This window comes from Scardinius erythrophthalmus, assembly GCF_964197995.2.
Source record: "Scardinius erythrophthalmus genome assembly, chromosome: 19".
Taxonomy (NCBI): domain Eukaryota; kingdom Metazoa; phylum Chordata; class Actinopteri; order Cypriniformes; family Leuciscidae; genus Scardinius; species Scardinius erythrophthalmus.
Window position 1 is genome coordinate 32,618,928 of NC_138239.1, and position 20,678 is coordinate 32,639,605.

Here is a 20,678-nt window from a genome sequence, read left to right on the forward strand (position 1 = left end):
ACTGGCGCAGATCAGCTCTAGCCACTGAGGTGAAGTAGTGTTGTAGAGCTGAGGCGACGATGTTACTATCCTTTGAGTTCTCATATTCCAGCAAGGTGTACAGATTTATCTCATGCCGACTCTGGGGTTCTCCTCTGCCACGGTGACGAACCACACCGAATACATAAAAGTATACCTGCCGTGAGTAATACGTTTCACCAATGTCAGACCAGGTTCTCCATTAGGTCAAAGCAGACAGTGAATGTATCACCCACGTCATTTAGTGTGTCATAAAACCGACGAGCTCGGCGACGGTGAAGTGTGTAAAGAAGAATCTTATTCTGCTTCTCTTCTGCAGTCAGGTAAGGATCATTGATTGCAATGCGGAATTTGACACACGAAGAGCACACATCTTTGGCAGGATGACCAAAAGCCAGGTTGAAGTCATACACAAAGATGCTCCAGTATAGTGAGTAGGAAACTTGTTGATGATTCTGCTCAAGAAACATCTGATGCATTTTTGCCACACTCAAGTCACTCGGCAGGAACTTTCTCCCAGGTACACCACGACGGGCATAGTGGCTTGCTCTACAATTAAAAGACTGTATGTGCTTTCGAACCATGTCCTTCTTTGCAGTTTGCTCTTCAATTTCCCTGGAACCACCATGATTTTCAGGACATGTTTTGCCGTTCTCGAGCCAGTACTTTGCAGTACCTTGGACTCTGTCTTTCTTGACACCTAAAATGAAAATAATCATGAAACCAATCATGCATGAATATTACCCATAATACACACAGTTTCAAAACATGAATTGACAACAGTTATACAGTTTATTATTCTTTTGCAAAGGTCTACTCATATTAAATGCTCTCCCCAGTTAAATGCTCTCCCCATTGTGCAATAATGATATGTGTAATATCACTTATATTTATCTGATTCCACCCATCTTAGTCCATCCCTACATCTTATTCCATCTATAGCTCACCTGCACATACAATTTTTGTCTATTTTTATATATATATATATATATATATATATATATATATATATATATATATATATATATGAAGAGTTCAGATGCAAAAGCCTCTAAGTGCCATCTGACATTTTCTTCTAGAATGATCAAGAATTCTCAAGCTCGCATATTTAAGTTCAGTAATTTCACTTAATGACAATTCATAGGTAATTTTCATTGCCATTGAAGTGAAATTACTGAATTTAAATATGCGAGCTTGATAAAAATGATCATTCTAGAAGAAAATTTCAGATGGCACTTAGAGGCTTTTGCATCTGAACTCTTCATATTTATATATACAGTATATACATACATATGTGTATTTTATTTACTTATCTTTATTTTTCATTATCTATGTGTTTTTGTTGTCTCTGTTTACTGGAAGCTTCTGTCACCAGAACAAATTCATTGAATGTGCAAACATACTTGGAAATTAAGCTCTTTCTGATTCTGATATAGTTTTTAACAAATTTAGGTAGCCCATGACCATCAGTGATAATGCTTTAAGTAGGCTATATGTCCTTTAAAACCGCAGAGAGAGGCATTACCAGATAATAACTGCTGAGAAAAAAGCCTGTGTACTGGGCACGTACTAGAGGAAGATAATTGGATAAACATGGCTTTGACAACCTTTTTTTTTTTTTTATAAATAAATAAAACACTAAAAATAATAAGGCACTAATGCAAAAATAGGAAAAACTAGAAACTTGTTATGAGGAAATCTTTGTACTTATAGAAAATGTTCAGGAATGAAGCCTGACAGATGGGAACTTTTGTTTTATCTTCTTTCAAAACTGCATACTTGATCGATACATCTCTTTGTCGTCTCGTCTCTTCAGCCTCCACTTGTTGTCTCCTCCGTTTACATGGCATAGCATCCATATGAGACAGAAGAACTTTGTTTGACTTTGTCGTTGGTGAAATAAAGCTGTTGTTTGATGTATAATAATTTAAATCAGATTCCTTCAAAGTAACAGCACTGCACGAAGAACTGTTATGAGTTCATGCTACACTTGCGACCAAGACATTTCTAAGTATCTATTGTAAGTATCTATTTCTAAGTGTCTAAGTAAGTATTCCATCTATCTATTTTCTTTTGCCTTGTAACGGGCAGAGTTTTGAGGTAAACAACGTTTTCTTCTGCCATTTAATGTCAGTAGGACCGGCTCATCCATTTCATCGTACTCCATCTTAAAAATGTAAAAAATCTCAATCTGAATCTGAATCTAAAACAATCTCCACAAAAAAAGCCGGCTACTCAGCGCGCCGCTATATTGAAACCGGACGAAATCATATGATTCGATTTGCGCCTTCTGATTGGTTCTCAGAACGTAGCGGCTTTTGCTGCCAAAGGGAAGAGGCTTTTGCCAACAAACTGATATTTCTGAATGGGCTGATGCTGGAATTTAGAGGATTTGAAGCAAACATTTTTGTTGAACGTATGTGCAGAAAGCTTTGGCTCAGTGTCATTATCTCATTTTTGACGGAGGTGGTGTTTAGCGGCTTTTGCATCTGAACTCTTCATATATATATATATATATATATATATATATATATATATATAGTGAGCAAAATAAGTATTTGAACACCCTGCTATTTTGCAAGTTCTCCCACTTAGAAATCATGGAGGGGTCTGAAATTTTCATCGTAGGTGCATGTCCACTGTGAGAGACATAATCTAAAAAAAAAAATAATCCAGAAATCACAATGTATGATTTTTTAACTATTTATTTGTATGATACAGCTGCAAATAAGTATTTGAACACCTGAGAAAATCAATGTTAATATTTGGTATAGTAGCCTTTGTTTGCAATTACAGAGGTCAAACGTTTCCTGTAGTTTTTCACCAGGTTTGCACACACTGCAGGAGGGATTTTGGCCCACTCCTCCACACAGATCTTCTCTAGATCAGTCAGGTTTCTGGGCTGTTGCTGAGAAACATGGAGTTTGAGCTCCCTCCAAAGATTCTCTATTGGGTTTAGGTCTGGAGACTGGCTAGGCCACGCCAGAACCTTGATATGCTTCTTACAGAGCCACTCCTTGGTTATCCTGGCTGTGTGCTTCGGGTCATTGTCATGTTGAAAGACCCAGCCTCGACCCATCTTCAATGCTCTAACTGAGGGAAGGAGGTTGTTCCCCAAAATCTCGCAATACATGGCCCCGGTCATCCTCTCCTTAATACAGTGCAGTCGCCCTGTCCCATGTGCAGAAAAACACCCCCAAAGCATGATGCTACCACCCCCATGCTTCACAGTAGGGATGGTATTCTTGGGATGGTACTCTTCATTCTTCTTCCTCCAAACACGTTTAGTGGAATTATGACCAAAAAGTTCTATTTTGGTCTCATCTGACCACATGACTTTCTCCCATGACTCCTCTGGATCATCCAAATGGTCATTGGCAAACTTAAAGGGATAGTTCACTTTGAAAATAAATTTTGGTATGTTTTAGCTTACCTCAAGGGCATCCAAGATGTAGGTGTCTTTTTTTCTGCAGTAGTTTCAATTTGGATATTTTTAGGTCAAACCGTTCTTGTCTGTCAGTCATGTAATGCAGGTCGATGGTCACTGTATCAAAACACAAGCACAGAGTCCAAATTAAAACAATTCCCCATCGTCCAAATTAAACAATTCCCCATCGTAAGTACACATTGATGGCCTAAGACACAAAACGAGCGGTTTGTGTGTGAAAATGAACAGTATTTATATCGTTTTTACCTCTTGTAACACAGCACACGTCCAAATGATCTGACGGCGCGGGCGGGTATAGATGTATACATAGATGTCGCCTTGGCTACGGTTTCGTTCCAATGAACTGCAGTAGCAAAGGCGACATCTAGTGTATACATCTATACCCGCTCGCGGGCGGGTATAGATATATACACTAGATGTCGCTTGGCTACGGTTTCGTTCCAATGAACTGCGTAGCCAAGGCGACATCTATGTATATACATCTATACCCGTCCACGCCGTCAGATCATTTAGACGTGTGCTGTTTTCAAGAGATAACAACGATATAAATACTGTTCGTTTTCTCACACAAACCGCTCGTTTCGTGTCTTAGGCCGTCAATGTGTACTTACGATGGGGAATTGTTTAATTTGGACGATGGGAAATTGTTTTAATTTGGACTCTGTGCTTGTGTTTTGAGACAGTGTCCATCGACCTGCATTGACTGACAGACAAGAACGGTTTGACCTAAAAATATCAAAATTGAAACTACTGCGGAAACAAAGACACCTACATCTTGGATGCCCTTGAGGTAAGCTAAAACATTTTAAAAAATTAATTTCAAAGTGAACTATCCCTTTAAGACGGGCCTTGACGTGCTGGTTTAAGCAGGGGAACCTTCTGTGCCATGCATGATTTCAAACCATGACGTCTTAGTGTATTACCAACAGTAACCTTGGAAACGGTGGTCCCAGCTCTTTTCAGGTCATTGACCAGCTCCTCCCGTGTAGTTCTGGGCTGATTTCTCACCTTTCTTAGGATCATTGAGACCCCACGAGGTGAGATCTTGCATGGAGCCCCAGTCCGAGGGAGATTGACAGTCATGTTTAGCTTCTTCCATTTTCTAATGATTGCTCCAACAGTGGACCTTTTTTCACCAAGCTGCTTGGCAATTTCCCCGTAGCCCTTTCCAGCCTTGTGGAGGTGTACAATTTTGTCTCTAGAGTCTTTGGACAGCTCTTTGGTCTTGGCCATGTTAGTAGTTGGATTCTTACTGATTGTATGGGGTGGACAGGTGTCTTTATGCAGCTAACGACCTCAAACAGGTGCATCTAATTTAGGATAATAAATGGAGTGGAGGTGGACATTTTAAAGGCAGACTAACAGGTCTTTGAGGGTCAGAATTCTAGCTGATAGAGAGGTGTTCAAATACTTATTTGCAGCTGTATCATACAAATAAATAGTTAAAAAATCATATATTGTGATTTCTGGATTTTTTTTTTTTTTAGATTATGTCTCTCACAGTGGACATGCACCTACGATGACAATTTCAGACCCCTCCATGATTTCCAAGTGGGAGAACTTGCAAAATAGCAGGGTGTTCAAATACTTATTTTCCTCACTGTATATATATATATACTCTAGTGCGTGCATAATTATTAGGCAAGTCAATATTCTGATCATATATTTTTTCCAATCATTGAATGAAACAGTGATTAACGCTCCTCCAATGGCGCATTTGGACTGTGTCAGCGTCTATTTCATGTGCACAACATGGATAAGCTACAACAGGTAAACATGTCAGCTGTGTGTACACTAGCTGGGTTGACAATATTGACACAAGTGTGATTTTAGTCGATCTTGAATCGCTAAATGAATTGAAAAATTAATCAAGATCATATTTATACTGTTCTCATTAACTGCGTGAACAAAACTTTCAGCTTTCAATTTTATCACAAAATTCAAACAATAATGTTGTTTTGAAACTCTTTATTATCAAAAACACTCCTTAAAGTTCAAGCAGCAGCATGGAGCGCAATGAACGATCATCTCTTCATCTCTACTACTGGTCATAGTACAAAATAAACATGAATGGACATAAGAAGGTATGTTTAAAAAAACAGTACAACTTACTGAAATGTATAATTTCTCATGTTATTGCTCAATCCGTTTCATGTATGTAACATTACATTTACCCTATGGAATGTTACATACATGAAAAAAATAAAAAATAAAGTCATAATATTTTGAGAATAAAGTAAAAATTATGAGAATACAGTCTTCCGTAGAAGTTCTTATTTATTTATTTATTTGTAAAGAAATGCGCTTGTGAAGTCGAACTGCTTCTGACATGGATCTAAAATAATAATAGCTTTTTACTTTTATCTGGGCTTTCAACAAAAGGAAATTCTACAGGTGCTGATCTAACAACATGGCATTACCATTTGTTTTAGGATGCCTATAGACGAGCACGAGAGTTGGTAGCCTACCACAATCCTGGTCCAAACTTTATGTGGCACGTTGATTCGAAGCCTACGTGTTTTCGTGCTAGTATATAGGCAACACCATCTGGGCCGAGAACACTTAAAAGTAGTCTCCCTCTTCACTATAAATCCTTTCTGGATACATTTTAAGTGCATCATTTTGTATCCAATCATTTGGCCGGATCCCGTGATTTCCTCAGATATAAAGCTGGATAACTCCATCCAGACTGAAAAGTGTTTTCGCCTGTAAAGTCTATTCTGGCACAGTATGTATTTTGTAACGTCCTAAAACAAATGGTAATGCCACGTTGATAAATTAGCACCTGTAGAATTTCCTTTTGTTGAAAGCCAGGTGTAATGATAAGTAAGACGAAAGCAATAGCAAGTAAAATGATGATTTATTGAACAGCAGTTCACACAGGAAAACTCAGAACAGGCAGATGATCACTTGATGATGAAAGTCAGACCAGGAACACAGACAGCAGGAGAGCGGTGACGCAGGGACTGAGACTGGCGATCCAGGGGTGAGTGAAGCAGAGAAGATAATCCAGAGTTGAGAACGGGAGTGAAGCAATCCGGTATCCAGTGAGACGGGAAACACGAGGAATACAGGAAACAGGCACGAACACAGGAAGCTTCAACAACGATCTGACAAACACAAGACAAAAGACAGGGCATTAAGTAAGCTGGCTAGATGGTCTGCAGCTGCCGGTGAGGATGATAATAAGCGGTAACACCCACAAGAAACAATCAGCGCAAACGAGACAAACACACAAGACCAGAATGAGACAGCGGATCTACCAACCGTGACACCAGGATAAAAGTAAAGAGCTACTATTTTGTTTAGATCCATGTCAGAAGCAGTTCAACTTAAAGCCCTGCATTTTAGCCCAAGCCCAACGGGCCCCGACTTTTTTACACCCCGCGGGCCGGGCCTCGGGCCTTTTTTGGGTTATCCTTCTTTTTATATTTTTAGACATTAATTAAAAAAATATGAGAAGTTGACGTCGACGATAGAAAAACAAATATAGAAAGACATTTAATAACCTCATAACTTTCATAATCTTATAATTACACTGACATATGATTGACAAGACAGTCTCACGCACACACACAGAAGGTTTCCCGTCAGCTAACTTGCATGCCAGATATGTGCGGGTCCTATCGACTCGCTCTACCCTACAAGGATCAACCGAGGCCGCACTCACGACGGCGGGCATGTGCCGGACAGTGCGCGCCCTCAGGGGAATAAACCCGGGCATCAGCGGGGATGAGGCCCACTGCCGCCAGCAGGCCGCTGGTGGGCCCTCTCCCGCCCTAAGACGAGTATGACGCTGCCCGTCGCCACTCCGGTCCTCTTCGCGGGCTCGCTAGAAGGACTTGATGCGAGAGGCTCTGTTGATAAAGATACTTTAGCCCGGTATCTCAGCCAGGCTACTTCAAGAAAGATTCCGTCTTTCCACGGCGTCCTTTGGTAGTCGTGCGCAAGACGCGCGTCTAGAGAGACGAGGCAAAGGCCATGGCTCCGTGTCTAATAAGAAAAAAAGGGAACTACGGATGTTATGAGTCTCTAGCATAGAGGTCTCTAGCCGTCCCGCTCTGACAATGGAAAGTGCACAGCCGCAATCCGGTGAGTGTTGTTTACCCCTAGTCAGTCTTGACTACGGGGTTGCGCAGTCGTTACCGCTTATGCTGTTGACGCTGGGCCAACGTAACATTACATTTTGATGTGCTTACAGCTTATGTTGTCAGGCTGCCCTGTATCCTTCAGTGCAACTGGCCATGCTGATTTAACTACGTATTCACAGTTGTTGTCGCTACGCCACTGACGCTGTGTTTATGTACACACTGCTCACTATTATGTGCTATGATTTGTGCCGATATTGCCCTGTATCCTTAAGTGCAACTGGCCATTCAACTACGTATTCACAGTTGTTGTCGCTACACCACTGACACTGTGTTTATGTACTCACCGCACACTGATGTGCTATGATTTGTGCCGTTATATATTGCCCTGTATCCTTCAGTGCAAATGGCTATTCCGATTACAACATATTCACAGTTGTTGTGCAACGCAAATGATGCTGTGTTTACGTACACACCGCACTCTGTGTTCATGATTTATGCCGCTATAAATTGCCCTGTATCCTTCAGTGCAACTGGCTATTCTGATTCAACTATGTATTCACAGTTGTTGTGCGATGCCACTGACGCTGTTATGTTCACTGATATGTGTGTGTTATGCTTATGCCACGATATTGCCCTGTATCCTTCAGTGCAACTGGCTATTTTGATTACTACGTAGTCACAGTTGTTGTGTGATGCAACTGACTCTGTGTTACGTACACACTACACACTGTTATGTGTTCGGATTTATGCCACTATATATTGCCCTGTATTTTTCAGCGCAAATGGCTATTCTGATTTCTACACAGTACGTATTCGCAGTTGTTGCGCGATGCAACTGACGCTGTTTACGTACACACTACACACTGATTTGTGTTATGAATTTTGCCGTTGTATATTGCCCTGTATCCTTCAGTGCAATGGCTATTCTGATTACTACGTATTCGCAGTTGTTGCGCGATGCAACTGACGCTGTGTTTATGTACACACTACACACTGATGTGTGTTATGAATTTTGTCGTTGTATATTGCCCTGTATCCTTCAGTGCAATGACTATTTTGATTACTACGTATTCGCAGTTGTTGCGCGATGCAACTGACGCTGTGTTTATGTACACACTACACACTGATGTGTGTTATGAATTTTGCCGTTGTATATTACCCTGTATACTTCAGTGCAATGGCTATTTTGACTACTACGTATTCACAGTTGTTGCGTGATGCAACTGGAGCTGTGTTTATGTACACACTACACACTGATATGTGTTATGATTTTGCTGTTATTGCCCTGTATCCTCCAGTGCAATGGCTATTCTGACTACTACGTATTCACAGTTGTTGCGCGATGCAGCTGACGCTGTGTTTATGTACACACTACACACTGATGTGTTATGAATTTTGCAGTTGTGTATTGCCCTGTATCCTTCAGTGCAATGGCTATTCTGATTACTACACAGTACGTATTCGCAGCTGTTGCCCGATGCAACCGACGCTGTGTTTACGTACACACTACACACTATATGTGTTATGATTTTGCCGTTATATATTGCCCTGTATCCTTCAGTGCAATGGCTATTCTGATTACTACACAGTACGTATTCACAGTTGTTGCGCGATGCAACTGACGCTGTGTACACACTACGCACTGATATGTGTTACGATTACGCCGCTATATATTGCCCTGTTCCTTCAGTGCAACTGGCTACTCTGATTATTGTGTATTCACAGTTGTTGTGCGCTGCCACTGACGCTGTGTTATGTACGTTGATATGTGTCTATGATTTATGCCGTTATTGCCCTGTATCCTCAGTGCAACCGGCTATCCTGATTAACTACGTATTCACAGTCGATGTCACTATGCTTCTGACGCTGTGTTTTGTACACATCAATGTAACTAGGCTATCACGTTGCCCTGTATCCTTCAGTGCAACTTGCTATCCTATCTAACTGTGCATAGTCACTAGTCTATAGTCTATGTGAATGATGTTGCATTGTCTCGGACCTAGTGACTGCAGCGTCACTCTCCGTCCGATACCAAGCTGCGTTCCGTAGTCGCTTACACCGTTCAGAGCACAGATTGATCCCTGCCCTGATACTCAGAGTGCTGTTGGCCCTGTAAGGGCTTTGCGGATGTACGTGGACCACTAGGCAGCAGTCTGACTAGCTGTTTGTGTGCTTAGTGGATGGTACTAGAGACTGAGACTTTCTCACTGAATTCGACGCTTTCAATGTGGTTTAATGCCTACGGGATTTAGGTATGCTGGCTGTCTTCTCAGAACACGTTCGCCAGGGTTTCAAGTTTATGCACTGCCTATAGCGTCGTGGGTTTGGTGAGTTTTATTTATGTACTCATGAACTGTTACCACCAGCTGTGCAGTAGTCTGCATTATACAGAGTTACCATTGCTGCTAACTCTGTGTTATGACTATAATGTATATAATGACTATACATAGCTGTTTCCGCATTATGCAGTCGTTTTCAATGTACTGTTAACTCTGTGTATGGCTATAAGGTTATGCAGCTGTCACCGCTATTGCCGTTGACACTGTGTTAACTCTTGTGCTTGAGTGCTTATGGTGTTGTGCTGCCCTCCAGTGCAGCCTTCGCTTCATTGCATTGGATATGCAACTTGGTAGGTCGGAACAGACGTTTCTTGGTCTAGTTCGCCTATCAGTTCGAGTGCTCCTGCGGCGCTGCTGGCTTAGAACTGTTGTCTCTCGTGGGAGTGTAGCTTGACCCCGTTCAGGGCTTATCTTCTCTGCGCTCACGGCGGGATTCTATACAGTTCCCATATACGTCAGTGACGTAATGTCGAAGTGACCGCCTTGAAAGGGAACGTCTCCAGTTACTATCGTAACCTCGATTCCCTGAGAGGCGGGAACGAGACATTACGTCAGCCGCCGTGCTCGCCGTTTGATCAGCTGTGCTAGCGTTCAGTCTTGATTCTGACGTAATTGTCGCGCCCATGCTATTTATACTGCCCGCGGTCCGGTCAGCATTTGCATGTTTCGCGTCAATTGGCCAGCTGTCTCCAGCTGGCGTTAGCCTATAAGATTTCAGTGAAAATGAGGAGGAAGGGAGTTCCCATATACGTCAGTGACGTAATGTCTCGTTCCCGCCTCTCAGGGAACCGAGGTTACGATAGTAACCGGAGACGTTTTCATGAGCGTGCAAAAAAATTATGAAACAGTTTTCAAACTAAATAATTGTGATTATCATTATACTCATCATGCTAGCCTACTGTGTATTTTAAATATACTTGTTAATCATTAAAGATGTTTTAGTGCTTGATTTATTTTTTAGTGAGCACATGGATCATATTTTATATCTTACAGGGAGCTGACACTGTTTTGGAGTAAACTTCTAATACGGCTCGAATCAAAACAGGCCTTTTTGGAGCAATGCAGACTGTTAGCATGCCTCGCTGTGAGTGTGTACCATATTCTGCTCCTCATCAAAGTCATTCAGGCTGAGGTGAGAAAAGTTTTTGTTTTTATATAAGTGTTTTATAAAAACAAAGGCAATGACAATGACACTGACAGTGACATTTTTGTTTTCTCAGGATGAGAAAAATGGACTCTCAGTATGCATCGAAATGTGCATTCAAGCACTAAAAATGGGAGTTCATGATAATGAGGGCTGTAATATCACTATCTGCAAAACAATCTCTTGTTTGCTGCCTTTGGATTTGGAAGTAAAACAGGCTTGTCAACTCACTGAGTTCCTGATAAATCCGTCTTTGGACTCTTACTATGCTGTTGAGACTCTTTTTAATGAGCCTGACCAAAAGCTTGAGCAGGAGGATCCACCAATTCTGAACTCACTACGCTGTGACCTTTTGTTGGCCTTAAAGACGAAGTGGCCTTTTGATCCGGAGTTCTGGGACTGGAAAACTCTAAAACGTCAATGCCTTGCTTTGATGGGTCAGGAGGCAACAGCTATATTGTCTACTGACAAATGTACTGACAGTGAAGACAATGAAGTCCATGACCATGATGAAAAATATTTTCAACATCTACATTTTACCAATAGTCCTACTTACGAACTCAGTGAAGTTGAAGCAGAAAGAAAGAAGAAAAGGGAAATGAAGAAGATGAGAGAGATGGGATTTGTTTCTGCTCGATTCCGCAATTGGCAAGCTTATATGCAGTATTGTGTTTTGTGTGATAAAGAGTTCCTTGGACACAGGATTGTGAAGCATGCATTGAAGCATGTTCAAGATGGGATTTTCCGTTGCCCAATATGTGCTAAAACATTTGAAACTAGGGTAGTTCTAGAGCCTCATGTGGCATCTCATGTGAAACAGTCATGTAAGGAACGCCTTGCTGCTATGGGTGTAAGCAAGAAACGTACCAGTATTGACACCAAGTTGACAGCAGCTACCAGTACCTTGAGAAAAGAAGAGCACTACAGCAAAACTGCTGTGGAAGTTAGCCAAGGGACAGTTTGCAATAACAGTTTATTTGCTTCACACAGTAGTCCCAGCACAAAAGTCAAAAGTAAAATTAAAGCGTCATCCCCCAAACAGGGCAACCCTATTCGTGATGTTAACAACACTGAATGTTGTTCATGCCCTGTTACAAGTTGTCAAAAAGTTTTCAAGTACTTCAGGAATTTGGTTGCACATGTTAAGGCCCACAAAAATGAGCAGGAAGCAATACATTTCCTAGAAATAAAGAGCCAGAAGGCTTTGTGCCAGTATTGTCACCGTCAGTTTGTTAATGTGACCCATCTTAATGATCACTTACAGATGCACTGTGGCGAGAAGCCGTATTTTTGCATTCAGCTTGGATGTAATTTCAGCTTTTCCTCTCATGCTGAGCTTCAGATGCACAGAAAAGTACATGCTGAATTTCAGGCACAGTGTGCATATCCAAACTGTGAGAGAATATTCAATGAGACATACTTGCTGTATGATCATGAAGCACAGCACTACATGACGTTCTCCTGCAAAAGTCAAAACTGTGACAAGGTGTTCTACACTCTGTCTGAGCTAGATCTGCATCAGAAAGGACATGCAAAGAAGAAGGGCCACTCTGCTGTTGATGGGGGCTCACCTTCTCAACTTGAAGTACTAACTCCGACTTTTCCTGCCTTAGAGCTGCCTCCAAGCCAAATGAAAGAGGTTTCTCAAGAGTTTACCCCAGTAGAAAGGAAATGCACAGTTGAAAGCATTATAGACACTACTCAAGACTCAACAGAACAGCCTGAGCATCTTGTGTCTTGCACAGCTCAGTTGACAGTTAGCAAAAATGATTCCCAAACTAATGCTGTTCAGCCTGATGAATCTGAGACACCACATTGTCTTGAAAGTACAAAGCAATTGCATCTTGAATCTTGCTATGTAAAACTGGAGCCAATTCCCATCAAATGCAATGATCCAAAATATTTAGATGCTCTAAGGAATGCTGACAGTGAAACTCAAACACTCTTGAAAGATAAGAAATTGTTTTCTTTCACACTGCGTCACCTTAAGTCTTCCACATTGAAGTCGTCTCTCCCTGTGAAAAAAGCCAACAAAGAAGAAGGTCTGACTCATGTGTGTCCATTCGAAACCTGCACACGGAAATACAGCACCTCAAAAAGTTTGTCGAGACATGTCAAAAATGTTCATTCTGAAGCTTTTGAGGAATGGAAGTTATCTAAGAAGTACAAAAGGATTGCAGAAATTGCTGCAAAAAAGTCGTTGTCTGAGAGCACAACCACTAGTTCTCAGATAGAGAAATGGAGAAGCCGTTCCAGACAAACTGAACATACTACATTTCTGGACTCAGTGCTTGAAAGTACTTCCTCTGTTTTCTCCAATCACGATAGTATGCAGTCCATAAGTGCCAAGTTTTGCTCTCAGCTTGAAAACACTCAAAGTGCAGAATTACCAAACCAGACAGATCTGATGCAATTACCAATAACTCAGACATGGGCAGCACCTTCAATGGAGAATTTGGATTCAGGTTTTTCTGTACATCCCTACCGCTCTACGATTTTATCTGACAACCAGCACACAGACCCATCATACCATTCTGACACAGTCCTAGATTACGCATCTGCCTCATCTTATGATGACATCATCCCCCTTTCTGTGAATGCCAACACACCCTCAAGTGTGATGAACGAAGCCTCAAAATATGTGTCAAGCTCTCTTAGAGTACTACATGCCCTTAACAGTGAGCAAACTTGTGATTTGTCACAGGTTGAGTCAAGCATTAATCCTGGATTCAGTCAGATTGGACAAAACCATCCCAGTGATGTTTCCATCTGCTCTTTGTCTGGGCAGAATGGCAGCCTATATTTTTCAACTTCACCTTCAGAGGCAGGTCCTATTTCAGTGCAGCCATTGGGAAATTCAAACAAAGAAATCAGCACTGATAGTACTGATACATCAGATGTCAAACATGTGTCGAATCTTTTAACCCCTCATTTTAAGGAATCGTCAGAAGATTTCTTTAGTGTTGTTGCCCCCCTGACTGGTGAGAAAAGTCCAAAAGATTTTTGTGATCATGAATTGTCACAGGAAGGAACAGAAGGAATCCCTTCAGATGATCAGAATGTTTCAGGTTCTGGTGAAACTAGGAAATCCAAAAAAATTAAATCATCTAAGAGAGCAAAATGGCCTGCCATAATACAGGATGGGAAAGTCATTTGTTCCAGGTGCTACAGAGAGTTTTCAAGCACAAAGTCACTTGGAGGTCATTTATCAAAACGTTCCCAGTGCAAACCTGTCGATGAAATTGATCTTACTGCTGACTTACCAGTATCGTTTCTTGATTTTCTGAATGATCCTGATATTTCAACGGCACAAATACCTCTCCCCATGAATGACATACTTGAGCACACTCACAAACCCTGTATCTATGCACCATCAGAATCAAATACCTTTAACAGTAACACTTTAACAAGTATGCATGGTGGCACAGCAGATAGTATCCAGAACACTAATATGTCCTCTCAAGACCCCTCTGAAATGACTAGAAATTACAGTTTATTCCATCCACCTGTATCAAACACTGGCATAGATATCAAACATGAAGCTGAAATTATCTCTGCAAATACTGGTGATGATGGCAAAATCGTAGAAATTGAAAGGGCGTTACAACGTCTTGATTTAGTTGATATACTCAGTCGAGACAAATGTGAGATCAAATCTGAGAGCACTAACCTGCATGATCAAAGCTCTAAAGATGTCACTAGAAATGATCAGTGTCACACAATTGAAAATCCTGTACAAAACGAGCAGAAATGTGTTTTAAAGCCCTTTAGATGTGAAGAAGGCTGTGTTTATGGAGCAATGACAAAAGAAGCTTTATTTAAACACCTTAGCCGTGTACATGATTACAGCGAGGAAAGGATAAATCAAATGAAGAAAAACCCTGACAAATTAGCACCATACAACTGTCATTTATGTTCAAAGGGATTTACCAGAACCACAGGCCTTAAGATCCACTACAAAAATGTCCACCATTTTTCAAAAGAAGAAATGTCTCACTTGAAAATCGGTCTTGGTTATAGAAAGATCAGAAAATCTACATCAAAGTCAGAAAATGTGCATCCCAGCCTCATCACTGACCAGGGAAATGACTCCCTATCAGAGCAGATTCAACAACAAATCAATCCAAATCTGACTGTTACATCTGTTGATTCAAATGTTGAAGGAGAAGCCAACATCGTTACCAAAAGAAAAAAGAAACGCCCCACACAAAAGTCCCTTACAGTTTCCAGCACTGAGACTTGCAGAACTGTGGAAGCATCAAAGGAAAATATAAATCTTGAAGGGCTTTCAGCTACATGTGTAAAACCGCTGAAAGACCCCTCTCTGACTGAAGAGAATCATGTCAGTGAATTAAATGAACCAGGTATATTTGCGATGCAAGAGCTGAGTGGTGGAAGTCCCCATCTCTTTGACACAATGGATGCTCCAGACGAAAGAACAGAAAATGCAACTCCAGAATCTAACAGACAAATTGAAATGAATTCAGATGTGATGGTTGATATTCAAAAGAAAACTACAATGCCAATAGACACCATTGATTCTGGTGATTCAAGTGATGCGCACTGTATGTTCCGGCCATATCGATGTGTGCATGAAGGATGTGTGGCTGCCTTTTCAATCCAACAAAATCTTATCCTCCATTATAGGGCTATGCATCAGTCAGAACGTGATGAAAAGAACAGTGCTAAAGAAATTGATGGAGTTGTCCAAGTGCAGGAATACAGATGCCAAGTCAAACAATGCTCAAAAGTAGTGTCGAAAGTTACCAGTTTGTTAAAACACTATCTTTTGCTCCACCGATGCACATTGGAAAAGGCAAGTGCATTGTTATCCGGTGTTGAGGTAGGCACGTTTCAGTGTGACCAGTCAAAATGTTCTGCTCACTTTACGTGTCATTTGAAATACATTGATCATATCAAAAATGATCACAAAGCAATAAAGGTTTCAGCAGATGGGGACTTTGAGAGTGTGGACCTCACATTCAGATGTCAATTTGAAGGTTGTGATAGGGTCTATACAACCAAGTCAAACCTTCTTCGACATCTTATGAAGAAACATGATGCTACTTTTGAAACTATGAAAGAGAAACAAAAAAGTGGAATTGGGAATGATGTTCAAGCAAAAAAGTTAAGTGCAAGTTCTAACAATGGAAAAGAGAACATTGCAAATAATAAAATAAAAATGAAAAAGAAGATTTCAAAAAAGAGAGAGGACAAGGCCAAAAACCTTTTGATGACCTTAGAAAAGCCTGCTCTTAAATCCATTGATGAAGCATCTGTCATGTGCAATCAAAGACTTCCTCTACAGTACCCATGTATGATTGAGAGTTGTGATTCAATAATGAGTGATGAGCAGAGTATATTGAAACATTACACCACTCATGGCCTCACGGAACAGTACATTGAGGATCAAAGAAGCCAGTTCATATTTTGCATGAAAAGCAGTGAGATGCCCAGAGCAGACAGTACCTCAAAAAAAATTGAGGTGGAGCAAACAGTTTTTGATGAAGATCTCACAGAAAGTTTTAACATCAGTCCTCAAGATGTAGGCCCAGATCCTGCAGCTGAGGTTCTAGTTAATGAAAGTTTCACTGCCACAACCATGCCTGAGGTCAAACGGAAAAGAGGTCGTCCACGAAAGTCAGAATGTAGAAACAAAATGTGTGTAGAAAGAAAGCAAAGTCTTCGTAACTGCACCGGGGAGCATGTTAAATGTATGCTGAAAGTCTCAGGATCCATATTGAACTCATCTAGCTCTCAAGGGAACCAAGTAGAGAAAGACGTTGCACTAAAACTTTGTAAGCCTTCAGAGTTTGAGACATCTGTCCTGAAGTTCAGTGAAGACACTCTATCCAATCCATCAAAACGACAGCGAACACTTCCACCAATCATCCAAGAGAGAGATCAAGTCCAATGTCTTGTTAATTTCAGAAATCCACTGAAGATTGAGACTGTGAAGAATGTTAAAATTGTTATGTATGAGAACCTATCCACTTGTTCTGAACTTTTGCTGAAGCAACTTCAATATATGCAGCCCATGGTCATCCTGGAAAAGGGGCTGCACAGTTGATGGTAGACACATAAAATCAAGGCCTTGCTCTCAGGACCACATACTGTGTCACATGCTGCTGGCAGGTACATCCAGTTACACTCCCTTGCATTTATAGTAGTTCCAACACCTTGTTTGTTAATGGATTTTGATTAGTGCTTTAGAAAAAAAACAACTTTTGTACAATATTTAACGTTTTGATGTACCATTATGGTTGTGTTATAAAAAAACATTTTGTATTTCTGAAATTCTCGGATGAATATTAGATGAAAACATTTTTAAAATTGTTTTGTGTAGGATGAAAAAAGTTATGATATATCCCTGTGGGATTTGTATTCTTTTTTTCTTTTTTTTTTCTTTTCTTTTTTTGTTGTTGTTGTTTTTGAAAGTATTTATTTTTAACTTAACAGTAGTGTCAATGTACTTGTCTTCCACCTAACATTCAATTTAAGTAAACTGAATGCTCAGTGTAAATTGTGGCATCCACATGACTGCTTGGTGTCGGATTGTGGTGTTTGCAATTCTGAGGTTTTCTCCAGAAATCAAGAATGAGGTGAAATGTTTCAGTTTGAACATTCAATATAGCACAGAATTGAAGGACAGAGTACAAATTAAGGACGGAAAAATAAAGATGTTAAAAGAATCTACAAGTGCAACGTATTTTGTGTGTGTGTGTGTGTGTGTGTGTGTGTGTGTGTGTGTGTGACTGTGTGTGTGTGTGTGTGTGTGTGTGTGTGTGTGTGTGTGTGTGTTTGTGTGTGTGTGTGTGTGTGTGTGTGTGTGTGTGTGTGTGTGTGTGTGTGTGTGTGTGTGTGTGTGTGTGTGTGTGTGTGTGTGTGTGTGTGTGTGAATGCAGCTACCATCACTGAGATGCCTATTGCCGCCTGTTGCACCTTCAGCCCATTTCGCGGAGCTGTTTCTCGGCTGACATAGAAAAAAGTTTTTTTTATTTTTATTAAAAGTTCTGAAAATTTGGATTCTGTTAGAGGAGCTTATGTCCTCTTTAATGCACCGTCAATGACGGCCAAAAAAAACGCACTGCAAAATGGGCTGATGGTGCTGCTAGGTATGTATTGTCCATAAAAGGTGGCACACTGTCAAATGTTAGTAAACACAAGTTCCTAAAGTCAGCTTTTATAATAAGCATTTATGAGTCAGATCATTTATAAGGTGATGTGCTGAGCCAGTGAATGTGTGCGCAGGCGAAAATGAGGACACAGATGAGGATAAGGAGAAAAGCAAAGTTTTTCTCGCATAGTTTTTCCAAGTTTTGCTTGTATAGAGCTGTCACCGTAATACTCACTAAATTTGTTGCCGTCCTCCATATTCACTGAGTGACCAAATAACTACTGGTAGGCTTTGTAAAATCTTTGGAGTGATGTCCATCAGCGCAGAATTGATCTAAAGTGCTGTAAAAGTCGCATGAATACCGAAATAACTATTGCAAAACATCAGACCTGTATCTGATTTAGGAAGTTGTACCACATTTGGAAGTGGCCCAAATCACAATTGTAAAGATAAGATTCCATGTGGTCTGTGCTGTTCACACTATTGAAAAAAATTAAATTAATAAATTCAGATTTTGGACCACTTTTGCCTGTATTCTGAATGTAGATAGTGTCTTAAGGACTGTTCATAGTTTACATCCTCAGTGTTTTTTTATCCTCAGTGTGAAAAGATGGATCTCAAAATCATAATCAGTGTTGGAAAGGGTATATGCCAGAGATGCTGTAAAACCAAAGAATGTGCAGGACCTGGAGGATTTTTCTGAAAAAATAAATAAAAAAGTGGCCAGTTTAACTGCTCAGGGCTAATCCAGGGCTATAACTATTTTGTCTGCGGACTATATGTAAACATGTTATGTGAAATAGCTTATAGTATATTGAATACAAAAAACAATATGTGCAAAACTATGTTTGGTGCATTTTATTTTGTTAAATTAAACATTTAGCAGATTCTGCAAATTGTATGTAATCTTATGACACCTTGTAAAGCCTGACATTTCAAATTTAACAGTCTATTGAAACTTTAGACAAAATATAACTAAGACTACATCCAGGCCATAACTAGATGGAGGTACACTTTCATATCAATCTCTTTGTAGCTGTGGTAGTAAAAGGAGTGTTCGGAAACCTTGTGCACGAAAGCGACAGCCATCATGACTACTCGTACCGCTTATCTCTTTTTTACAGACACTAATATACAGGGTTTCAGCTCATAAAGAAACACTCATTGGCTCTGACTGTCCTCACTGCGGGCATATGCTGTGTACATGAAATAAGATGCTTCCGAGCAGGTTTGAGCTTACGGACATGTTGCTATGACAGCAACTCCAGGATGAGCTTTGAAGAACCTAGTAATCCTGGATCATGTCAAATCGTCAACAATGAAATCCATCTTATTGAGTAATCCATATATGAAGAACGGACCCCTGGTATGGGTAAGTAGAGGCGGGGCTAATTTGCATATTCATAGAGATGCATATATGAAGCCAGGGTGTAGTTACATTCAAGCTATTTTAAAGACATGAATAAAAAAAGTCACAGAAAAATAAAAATGTAATTTTGGTGATCAAAGACAAGTTTTAAGGGAAACAATTATTGACTACAGGGGGACCATACACACCTGACACTCATCAGTCCTCATCACGAGCACGCACACACACACACCTCAGTCTTTGGCCTCGTCTGATGCTGCAGACTCACTTACCTGCTTGAAGTTCCTGAAATACCTTACCGGCCTTGTTACCTTGATCCAGTCACCCAAGTCATCATCCCTCGTCTTCTTGTCTGTGTGTACTCTGGAAACCTGTAAGACAAACTCAACGTTAATGTCAACGTATGTTCAACGTTAATGTCAAGTCTGCCAATAACTCTCTATGGATCAACTCACCTGTTTATGGACTGAGCTCCTAATGTTTCATTAATAAACTTGCCTATTTTAACTGATCCAGCTCTGTTACTGTCATTGTGTCTAAGCCTGTACATGACAGAGCTTCTCTTTCCGCATCTGAAGATCCAATCTCTGGTAAATATGCTCTGGACAGACATATCTTTTCCAAGTTAATAGTGCACTTTCAACTGATAATTCTGTGGTCTGGTAATCTTGGGTTATCATCTTTGAATACTAGCAGGAACTCCATTCAATGGGTTTTTCATAATAATTTCCAGTTGGTTGTGATTGTTTAAAGATCTGGGCCATGAACAAATTTAAAAACGTTTTGCTCCAAACACTATTGCAAGCATCTTTTTTTCTCATTTTCAATCTGTACATAGCATTGTTCTATTACTGTCATTGCACGAGAGGCATTTGGAACAAGCTCTTGAAGCAAAACTGCACCGAGACCACTTTTCAGAGCATTCACTGAGATGGGTCACTGGCACATCATAATAACAGAGTACTGAAGCTTCGGTAAACATTACGTTTAACTTGCTCAAAAGGCTGATGCTGTTGCACTTCCCAATGCCATGCAATACTGTTGTGTGTTGAGAATAATTGGAATGAACTTTGCAAGAAATGTCACCATCCATAAGAACTGAAACAAATTCTTGTTACACCCAGGCACTGGCATCCTCTAAATTTCTTTCAC

At 40.4% G+C, this 20,678-nt stretch overlaps 1 protein-coding gene across 5 annotated transcripts in view; it reads left to right on the forward strand.

The window, feature by feature from the left end:
- LOC308707468 (C-1-tetrahydrofolate synthase, cytoplasmic-like) overlaps positions 1-20,678 on the forward strand; it is a 103,145-nt gene that overhangs the window by 22,875 nt on the left and 59,592 nt on the right. For 3 of the 5 annotated variants that reach the window (XM_081393992.1, XM_081393991.1, XM_081393993.1), the window contains 2 exons: positions 10,890-11,028; positions 11,117-17,719. The exons of the other annotated variants lie outside the window; for them this stretch is intronic. In XM_081393992.1, the coding sequence (XP_081250118.1) occupies positions 10,890-11,028; positions 11,117-17,110 (6,133 nt within the window). In that variant the 3' untranslated portion in view covers positions 17,111-17,719. Of the gene's footprint in view, positions 1-10,889; positions 11,029-11,116; positions 17,720-20,678 lie in introns of those variants that run through there. 5 annotated transcript variants of the gene reach the window in all.